At 52.6% G+C, this 10,014-nt stretch overlaps 1 protein-coding gene across 2 annotated transcripts; it reads right to left on the bottom strand.

The window, feature by feature from the left end:
- Nucleotides 1–50: 50 nt before the first annotated feature.
- Smarcd2 (SWI/SNF related BAF chromatin remodeling complex subunit D2) lies at nucleotides 51–9,784 on the bottom strand. Of its 2 annotated transcripts, XM_020185721.2 has the most exons (13): nucleotides 9,219–9,780; nucleotides 4,695–4,879; nucleotides 4,494–4,536; nucleotides 4,232–4,354; nucleotides 3,201–3,356; nucleotides 2,674–2,769; nucleotides 2,436–2,537; nucleotides 2,124–2,285; nucleotides 1,855–1,952; nucleotides 1,562–1,697; nucleotides 1,268–1,390; nucleotides 1,057–1,158; nucleotides 51–983 (listed from the first exon to the last, which is right to left on the bottom strand). In XM_020185721.2, the coding sequence occupies exons 1-13, from the start codon at nucleotides 9,432–9,434 to the stop codon at nucleotides 930–932; spliced, it is 1,596 nt and encodes a 531-aa protein (XP_020041310.1). In that variant the 5' UTR covers nucleotides 9,435–9,780; the 3' UTR covers nucleotides 51–929. The 2 variants fall into 2 exon arrangements, with proteins under 2 accessions (XP_020041310.1, XP_073901509.1); XM_074045408.1 differs by lacking the exon at nucleotides 3,201–3,356 and having other exon boundaries at nucleotides 9,219–9,784.
- Between the last annotated feature and the right edge of the window lie 230 nt (nucleotides 9,785–10,014).

Here is a 10,014-nt window from a genome sequence, read left to right on the forward strand (position 1 = left end):
TTAATAAGTGGCCGTACTACTGTTCAATGATCAGGTCTGGACACCACCAATAAACAAAAGAATTTATTTGGAAATTTCCAAACCTGCCAGAAGTGGTATTTGCCAAGCCCTAGGCCCACCCTCTGCTGAACTTCAAAGGACAACAGTCCTCTCAGCCTCCCCCCTTACCTTACCCTGCCCTCCACCATGCACACACCCCTATACCTCAGGCCCGGCTAGAAAACTGGCATGACCCCTCCCTACAGGAGGCTCTACCTCCCCTGGCCCAAGCATCTAGTGGGGGGGCAGCCCCATGGCATCCCAGGAGATGATGGCGGCCATTGCCGCTTGCATAGATTGAGGAAAGAAAAAAGGAAGGAGGGCACCAAAAAGGGCTCCCTGAAAAATCCCAACTTACCCTTGTACAAAAAAAGTGGCTCCCACATAGAAAAACTTGCTCCCCAAATAGTGCAAATACCCAAAGGAAAAGAAAAACCAGCAGCAAGGCTGGGCTTGTAGGAATGGCAAAGAACTTTGGTTTCGAAAGGCTAAGAAGAGTCTGGGCCAAGCTTCCTCTTCTTCACCCAGCTCCCCAGAGCTAGCTCTGACACTGGCCCCAGGCTGGGGCCTGTAAACATGCAAACCCAGAGGCCTTTGGTTCCAAAATGTCTCACAAAGCACAGCCTCCAGCAGTTCTATTTGGGCCTGCCTGCAGGGGGCAGAAGAGGCATCTTGAGAACCCAATTAAAGCCAATGCGAAAAGTAAGTAATAAGGCTTTGGGGACCAAGCAACCAGGAATCCTATCACTACAAGAAACTAACGCTGGGGAGTAGAAGGTGGATGGGAGACAGCCCTCATCCCCTATGTGTCTACTGCCTCAGCCAGGACCCAGAGGGTGGTCCCCTGCAAGGCTCCAGGGCTGAGATGGAAGGAAGAGATCCCTGAGCAGTTAGGTCAGGCGAATTCCCAGCACCTGTTCCAGTTCCTGCCTTCGCTGCTGCACCTGGAGAAGGGAAAGCGTGGCTTAAATCTCCGCTACTCACAACCAAAGGAAGACAAGCAGGGTAGAGCCTCACCTTGGCAAATATGTGCCTCCCCACTGCTTCCTGGGCCCAGGGCTGGTGGTAGAAAGCAGCTCGTCTCTCTTCCTCAGGATTTCCAATCACATCAGTGATGATCTGCAAAGAGCCAGGGGGAAAGCCAAGGCGTAATTCCCCAGCCCTGCACCAGTCTTCCCAGAACTAGAAGACGAGTACTTGGGGTTAAGAACCATCCAGAGCTTCACACCTTGAGGTCTCGGCGCTGGGAACGGAGCCATTCCTGAATGAAGTCTTGAGGGTCAGTGCTAAAGCTGAGCATGAAATCCCTCTGGGTCTTTAGCTGGTTGATAGACTCAATTGTCTCATGGATCTGTGAAAAAGGGTGTATGTGTCAGATGTGCCCCAGCTTTAAAGTCTGTTCCCAGGCCAAAATCCAAAGGATTGAACCAGAAGTCTCATCCCTAACATGCTATAAGTATGAAGATGGCAAACCAGCCCCTCACACTACCCCTAGAGGAGGCTGTGGTGGCAGAGGACCCACCTTGACATCAAGAGAGGCAATCTCCTGCTGGTTGGTAGTAGAGGCCAGAAAATTGCTCATCTGGGCCTTCAGTGGGTCATCCACCTCCACATCAATGTCATAACAGGCTGTCTTCTTCTGGTCATTAGGGTCCACACTATAGGTAGCATACAGGAAAGGAAGGGGAAGCTGTGTTCATCCTCCTACTTGGGGCACATTCTGTGTGCTTGTTCATAGCAAGAAAGCAACTTCTTTGGCTTTAGATAAAACCAAGGGTGAATCTGCTCTTTAAAGATCCCCCTCCTTCCATTTACCTAATGACATGGTTGATGACAATGGGGTCTGGATGTTGCAGCAACCCAGCCAGCTTCATGGGAATCTCAGAGAAACGAAGTCGGCCACAACTGAAGATCTGGAAAAAGCACCAAAGGCTTGGTGATGCTTGAGGGTATAGGGAAGTGGACTATTCCAGGACCAGAAAGGACGGTGTTAAGAAGACTGGCCAAGAACTAGCCCATTAGCGCTCTAGAGCAATCTCCAAGGCAGGGACTGAGAGAACAGGAGGAGGATGGCACCTGCTAACCTGACGGAAGTAACGGTTGCAATTGATGTACTCGCGCTCGTGCCCATCCTGCAGCTGGTTGTGCTTGATGTAAAGCCACAGGGCCTGCATGATGGCAGCCCTTGTCTGTGTGTGCACTCCCAGCAGCCTTGCCAGTCGGGGATCCAATTTATACTGGGGAGGCTAAGGATTGACAGGGGGAGTCAGGAGGGATTCTTGTGAAGCAAAACAAAACAGAAGAACAAGGCAGGGACAGGAAGGGTTTATAAAAACCTGCTCCCCTCCCCTGACAAGTCCCTGTGGTACCAGACATGACCCCAGGGCATCTGTCACCTGATGATCCAGCATAAGCAGGAGGGTACACTTGACATTGAGGTCTCCAGGTCGTTTTACCTGGAAGCCATCTGTCTCCTGGGTGGTGGGCATCCGGTGCCACTGTCAGAAAGGAGGGGGGAGAGCTTATTACCAAGGGAGGGGGGATCAAGACCATTACTCCACCCAACCAACACATCAGCCTATGCTTGGTGTCCTCCGGCAGCTTGTTACTCCCAGGTGTCAGGGCCACACTCACCTCCACCAGGTGGTTGTCAGGTCCATACAGTTCCTTGTCCAGCTCAATGACTAGGCTCTTAAAGAATGAAGAAAACTTCCTCTTCTGTTTACTAGGCTGGGGATGGAAAGGAGTGTGAGATGGGGGTACTGCTGACTTCTTGAACCAAAAGCTATTCACTAGGCCCAAATAAGCAGCAACATTTCAGTCCTGGAGCTCAGGGCACAGAGGAGCAGTCAGACTGGGAAAAGTGAGAAATGGGAGCAAGGAAAAGAATCTCTCCAAGCAGCTCCACTGCCAGCCAGTGAACAATACATTAAGACACTCAAACACTGTCTGCAGTAAAGTTTTAATAACCTCACAAATCTTCAACCTTGGGTTGGGGGTACAGCTCAGTAGCAGTTAGAGCATTTGTCTAGTACATGTGAAGTCCTGGGTTTGATTTCCAGCATAGCCAAAAAAACTAAACAAATCCAAAAACTTCTTAACTGGCCCCAGTCTTAAATCCACATAGGCCTCCTCCCCTCCAGACACCTTCCCCAACTCACATCATCCAGAAGTTTTCCCTCCACTCGGAGTTCCCAGGATGCCACCTTATCTGCTGCTGGGGTTGCCCCTGGTGTCCCTGCAGTTCCTGCACTATCACCATCTGCCTTGCTGGGACTGAATGTATTGGAAATGTAGATCCGAAGCTTTCGCTTTTGCTGAAGAGAGGAAAAACTATCAACTAGGGGTAGACCGACGGATTAGAAAAAGCTACCCAATCTTCCCCTGTGAACTCATTCAATAATACTGGCTGCTATGGGCCAGGCTTCTACCTTGTAGGCACTGGGAATCAGAAGCCAAACTGTGGAGGTGGTGGTTTGACAGGTATATACATACAGGATGCTGACAAGCAAATCAGAAGCCTCTAGGGCTGAGGGTGTAGCTCAATGGTAGAGAGGTCACCTAGCATGTATAAGGCCCTTGGACTCCATCCAATCAGGAAAAAAAGAAAAGTCTCTGGTTCATATTAAGTGAAAGCCAAACACACACCATAGCTCCAAAATACCCTAGTCTCTTGGAAAGCCTTCACCACTCTGGGTACTATTCTAAATTACTGTCTTAACAGAGAAGGATGGGAAAAGAGAAAGGAACTACCCATATCTACCCTCTGTCTGGCAGCTTTCAAACTTCTGACCATGATCCATAAAGATGTGCATTTTAAATCACCCAGAATCCACATACATACATACATGTGAAACAAATATTTCATGAAGTATTACTTTCACTACTATCAAGTCCTTTTTTATATTTTCTACTACTTTTACATTCATTTAAAACATGCTGGGCAAAGCATGGTAATGCACACCTATAATCCTAGGACTTGGGAAATCCAGGCAGGAGATTGATGAGTGCAAGATCCCTCTCAAAAAACACCAAAATCCATGCTGGTCCCAACACATTAAACTGAGTTCCAACTGTACTTTAGGTTGTTTCCTACAGGTGAAAAATGCTGCTCTAGCCAATGCCAACCCTGCTTGGCCCTAGAAAACTACCAAAGAGGGACAGTGCAGACTGAGAAGGCTGGGTTGGTCACCGTTAGAGGCTTTTTGATGGCCTCCTGGATCTCCATTCGCTTGCGAGCAATGGTCTGGTCCAGCTTCCGCTCAAAAGCCAAGAGATCCATGTATGCCTGAGACTCTGGGACAAGCTCCCGAATCTGAGGGAGAAGGAATTCAATAGCTTGCTTCAGGCAGCTCTGGCTCTTTCCTCCCTTCATTCCCCATCCCAGAGCTGGGAAAGGTAGCCTCCCACTCTGGCCAGCCAGACACTGGGCAGTCCTCCCTCCTAACACTTACTCGCTGAGGTAGAACCTTATCTGCCATCTTCCTCCTCTTTAACCTGGGAAGGACAAAACCCATTTAAGAGGTTAACCCATCCCATCCCTCCAGTCCCCTCCCCTAGGGAGTCAGGAATCTCCCAGTCATCAAAGCTCATAGAAAAACCCTTTTGCTACCACCAGACGCTGGTGGGTTGGGGGAAGCAACAGATGATCTTACCCCCGGCGCTGGGCAGGCATCGGGGGCTGGGCCTGGGGCACAAGCAGGCGTTTTCGGAATGGATCCATCATGGTAGGTGGCATGCCAGGTCGAAGTGGAGCAGCTGTGCCAAATGGGGAGCCAGCAGGGGGTCCTACCTGCAAACCAGCCATGGGCATCCGGCTCCCTGGTGACATGCCAGGTCGCTGGGAGAAGTGAGTGAAAGGGGGTGCATAGGTCAGTGGCAGTGCCCTGCGGGGTCCATAACCCATGTCCTCCATCCCTTTCCTTAGACAGGCCTGGCCCTGAGCAGCACATGGGGAGCCCCACTGGAGGCCTGGAACAAAGGGGAGCAGGAGCCTAAGAAAAGGTGTAAAATACACCTACCCCACCCCTGCAACCGCCCTGGCAGCCGTGCCAGCAAATGAGGCTGCCAAAGCCCAGAGGTGGGAGGAGTGCTGCCTGTAGAGGGAAGGGCCTGGGTACCTTTTCAGGGCCCATTGTCACCTTCCAGCCCTAGTATGCTGTGCCCTGCTCTGGGACCAGCCAGCTTTGAGGCACTCTTGGGCCCTCAGACATCTCACTACCCACTTCCTTCTTCCATATTCTGAGGAAGAAGCATGGCAGGGGTGGTCTAGGAGTAATATCACAGCCAGGCAGAGAGATTCAGGAGTATATAAGCAGGCTGATGGGGCAGAGCTCCAATGCCATGCCCTGTCACCAGTCTTACGATGTGACTGGGGGAAGAGAGGCAGTTGGTGGGCTGGCAAGCCCATTAGTCAACAGCACCCAAGGTGAGCAACTGGAACAGGATAGCTTGTACTTGTCCCAACTGGAGGTTGGCCTCAGGCACAGTACAGACACCATCTGGTCACCATATGGCTCCTACCACAACCAGAACTGGATTCTTCTCTCAACTCCCTACTGCCACATCTCTATCCCTCTATGCCAGAAGACCCCAAAAGGGAAGCTATGGCTCCTGGGTGGCCCATGGGAGTGACAGCAGCTGACATCTGCACTCTGCCCAGGGTCCAGGAGCCAGCTGGCAGCCACACTGCTACTGCCTCAACCTAATCCTAGCCATCCCAAGCTAGAGAATGGGGATGAGACTGGCCTGAGATGCAAGAAGCAGAGTCACGGGGTCACAGAGTCACAGAGGCAGTCTGGGTGACATTGAGTAGCTTCTTTAGAAGCCTGCAGAAGGATTTCCCACAGGAGGCCCAGCTCCCCAACATTTCTGTGGCACCCCTCTGGGAGTAACCCCACCCCCAACTCCCTTGCATGGCTGCTGCCTGCAAGGCCTGTTTGGCAGCCCTGCCTTGCACACATTGTCCCTGGCAGCTTCACAGGGCTGGCCCCAGGGTCCAAATTATGCAACCAGCATAACCAGCCAACCAGGCCAGGCTGGGTGGAGATTCTCATCAAACCAAGAGACCCTCCCCCATCCCAGCATCCTGGAGATGTGAGTTTCCCCCTCGTCTTCATCTAGCACCAAATTCATGTTCCCAACACAGAGGATCAGATTCATGACCAGATGGAGAGAAAGAAACATGATCCAGAGATGTGGGGAAGGGATAGGATGGAAGGGAAGTGTTTGGAGAATGAGAAGTTAAAAGTGGGCCCTGGGACCTTGGGAGTCCTGCCTCAAGGCTCTCCCCATCAGGAAGAGATTCATCAGAGCTGCTGAAAGGCAAAAGACAGCCTGTTTCTCTGACTTAATCAACCACAACCAGAGATTATAGAAGGAAAACAAAAACAAAAACAGGGTGACCACAGCTGTAAGCCCTGGCCCAGACATCCCAGTTTTTCCCAGTGCCTGAGACGAAGGGAAGGAATAATTGCAGAGTGTGAGTTAGGGCCCTGTAGTCTCCAAGAAGCTCCTCACTAGGTTTCACAAAACCTGCAGCACCACCCAGGCCTCCTGGCAGGTGCTCAGATAACAAGAAAACCCAAGACAAGGCAGCACAGGCAGGGCCTGAAACAGGCCCCACCAGACATCTGCTCCAGACCTCAGGCTGGGCTCCAAGACCCCAGCTTACCAATAGCCCCAGGGGAAGACTCTTTGCAGTTCAAGATCCAGCTCAGCCTTGCCAAGCTCCATACCTGGGCTTTGAAGTGCCAGTAACTCTTTTAAAAAAAAAAACAAAAACCTAAAGCCATAACTCCCAAACTCTCAACGGGGATAGGTAAGCCTGGTTCAGTCCATGAAGCCCAGAAGGTGGTGAAGCATCAGGCAAAATCCTAGGCTTGACTCTACACTACCAAAGAGAGCAGGGCAGGAGGCTGGGCCTGATGCTGCCGGCTTCAGGTGCGGATCTAGATGAGCGTGTTCTGCCCTGCCCCAAAGCCTGCAGCCCTGATACTCCTGCACCTAGGCTAAGGGCCCTGATGGAGAACAGAACCCCTTCTACCCCATGAAGAGAAAGTATTCTTGAACTCTCTGGAGTGAACCCAGCAATGCATGAAGTTTTGTTTTCATTTTTTTAAAGTCTCCAGAAAGAACAACTTTCTGAAAGAAGGTGGGCTACACTTCTTTTGTTTGTTTGTTTTTCTTTTTTTCTATACTTTCCTTCTTTCAACAGTCTCCCCTTTCTTGCACCTCAAATCCTTGCTCTTCCTGCTCACCCTAACAGACAGAAATCCTTTCGTTTCCTGGATCCCAAGTCTTCTCCTGGAAGTCATACAACTGGACTTGGAAATTCAACCAAAGTTAGCTGGGTTCTCCTTCTTCCCATCTATCTGTTCAGCCCTTTCCTAGAGGAAGGAGTTGGGGTGGGGGAGAAAGACGATGAAAATGATGATGATGTTAAACAGGTGGGATGGAAAGCCTAGGCTCAGAACCTTCTCCTGCTTCCCACACCTAGTAGCCAGGGGCTAGCCAGCCAGTCAGCTTGGCCTTACCACAGGCCCAAGACCACTGCTCACAAAACAAGGTAGACTCCATCCTCCCCACAGCTTTCCTAGGGCTCATTTTCTGTAGGTTGCATGTCAAAGAAACTATTCCAGGTCCTCCCAAGTCCAAAGGCCCACAAGAAGTTTGATGAGTCTCAGTTAGCGGGCCCAGGGGCTGGAACTTCTGAAGCAGGAACCCCTCAGAAACACCCGGGGCCTATGAATATCCAAGAGGGAGAGCAAAATGGGAAAAATGGACCCCAACTGCAATCCTTGGGACCAGGCCAGTCTCTTGATACTCAGAACCTTTGTTTTCTTCTGAGGAAGAAGGGGGAATGGGAAGTAAGGGAAAAACCACTAATCTCAGTTAAGTATCTCTTTAGGAAATGAGCACTTGGGGGTTCCGGTGGGATATATATATATACTACGTGAAGATCTATTTCTGGAATCTCTACCTGGAGACACCAGGAGAGAACAAAGGAAGCCATATGCACACCTGGGGACATTAGCAAGAAGCCAGTGTCAAAGTTTGGGGCATATGGGCTGGGATATGTTGTTGCCAGAATCAGGAGGCTAAATAAAAGTGAAAAGGGGGCAGGGAAAGGATCCCATGCATTATGGGGAGAGAGACATAGCTCAGAGCATGCACAACTCCCTACGTTCAAGCCCCAGCATTGCAAAACAAATTCTGGAGCAACCTGAAACAACTGCACTTGGAGACCGATGAGCCCCACCAGTTGGGTCAGGCTGAGTTCCTCACAAAGCCACCCTAAGGATCAAGTCTCTGCCTCTCCATTGCCTTTGAAGCTGCAACCTGAGACCCTCCCTTCAAAGCCAGAGGGGGCAGACAGTACCCTTTGAAACAACTCCTGCAGCTGCAGACTCCTCCAGCCTGAGACCAGCAAGGGCTCAGAGGAGTGGTTTGGCATCTCCAGACTCATCAACTTCTGGACACTGACACCAGGCAGCAAGCCCAGGAAAGAGTCTGCCCAGAATGGTGTTACTGGGCTGGGCCTTCCTCAGGCCTGGCCACCACTGTCTCTGGTCTAACCCAGAGTCATGCAGGCCAAGGCTCCTAGGCACAAGCTGCAATCCCTGATTCCTCTCTTTAGCCTCCCATGCCGTGGGAAGCCAGACCTCCTTCCTCCTCTAGCAGCTGGGAGCCATCTCAGTCATGCTAGAGCTCTGCCAGGTCCCAGCTACAAAAAAAAAAACAAAAAAGCAGACTTGGAATGGGACGGAGGCCAATGCAGGGTAACCCTGGTTTCTCAGTGAGGGCCCTTTTCCAAAACTTCTCATCACCTCCCAGGACCCCACCCCCCGCCCTAAGACCTGCCGTAGACTTCTTAACCCGATTGCCCACAACCGCAATCTCTAGCTCCGCGACGGCTCCGTTTCTCAGTTACTCAGAATCCCAGTGCAGGAAGCGCCAGATTCTCCAAACTGCTCCAAATCCTCCACTGCAGAGTCCCTCTCCCATATGCCCCAACTCTGTCACTAGCCCCAGAGTCTCCGGCCTGGCCCTCCGCTGGCTCCCGACAGATCCCTCTGCAGGTCCCTGTGCCGTCTAGTCTACACAGTGGGTCCACAGGACACTCAAGGCCCCAGGGAGTCCTGCCCAGCAGCCCTCGAGGCGCTGCCTGTCTTCCTCACCTGGTACTGCGCCGCGGGGCCCGCGGGGCCCATGGGGCGGAAGGCGGCGGCCCCAGGCCCCCCCATGCCTCCAACAGGCCCCGGGCCCCTGAGAGCCGGGTTGGGAAGCATTCCGGGTCCCGCTGGGGGAGGCGGCGCTCCCAGGGCCGCGGCAACGGCGCCGCTGCCGGGACTCAACGGGGGCAGCGGGAACCCGCCCGCGCCACGACCCGACATCGCTCCGTCCCGTCCTGCGGTGCAGCGATCCGGTGTCCGGGCTCCACAAGGAGTCCGCTCCACTCGCGGTGCTCCGCGATCCGGGACTTTCCGATCTTAATTCCGGGTTCCGGGGTTTGTCAATCCGGGTTCCAGGATTTCCTACTCCAAATTTGCGAGTTCCTCACAGACCTGCTTTGGGCCTGGGCCGATCCTGACTCCGCTCCTGCCTGGGAGGTTCCTGATCCAGGATCTGCTGTAGGCCGGTCGGCCTCTCCCGGCCTCCAGAGATTTGGCAGCCAGAGTCCAGTTACCCAGAGGCGGCTACTAATCCTCAACCCCGCCCAACCCAGCCGAGCTTTCTACCTAGCTGCCCAATTGAGAATGCCTCAAATCCCGCCCCTCGCGAGACCCGCCCCCAACAAGGCACCATCTTTAACCTCCTGCCTCAGAGCCACGCCCACATCCCTTAGGCCGGCCCTTGGCGGGAGGGGCGGAAGCGGAAGTTGCGTACTAAAGCGCCAAGAAAGGCGCGGGGTGAAAGGTCGGAGGTCACGCAGGCGCTGTGACTGGTTAGTGGCTACTTTCTCCCTGGTGTGGC

This window comes from Castor canadensis, chromosome 11, assembly GCF_047511655.1.
Source record: "Castor canadensis chromosome 11, mCasCan1.hap1v2, whole genome shotgun sequence".
Classification (NCBI taxonomy): domain Eukaryota; kingdom Metazoa; phylum Chordata; class Mammalia; order Rodentia; family Castoridae; genus Castor; species Castor canadensis.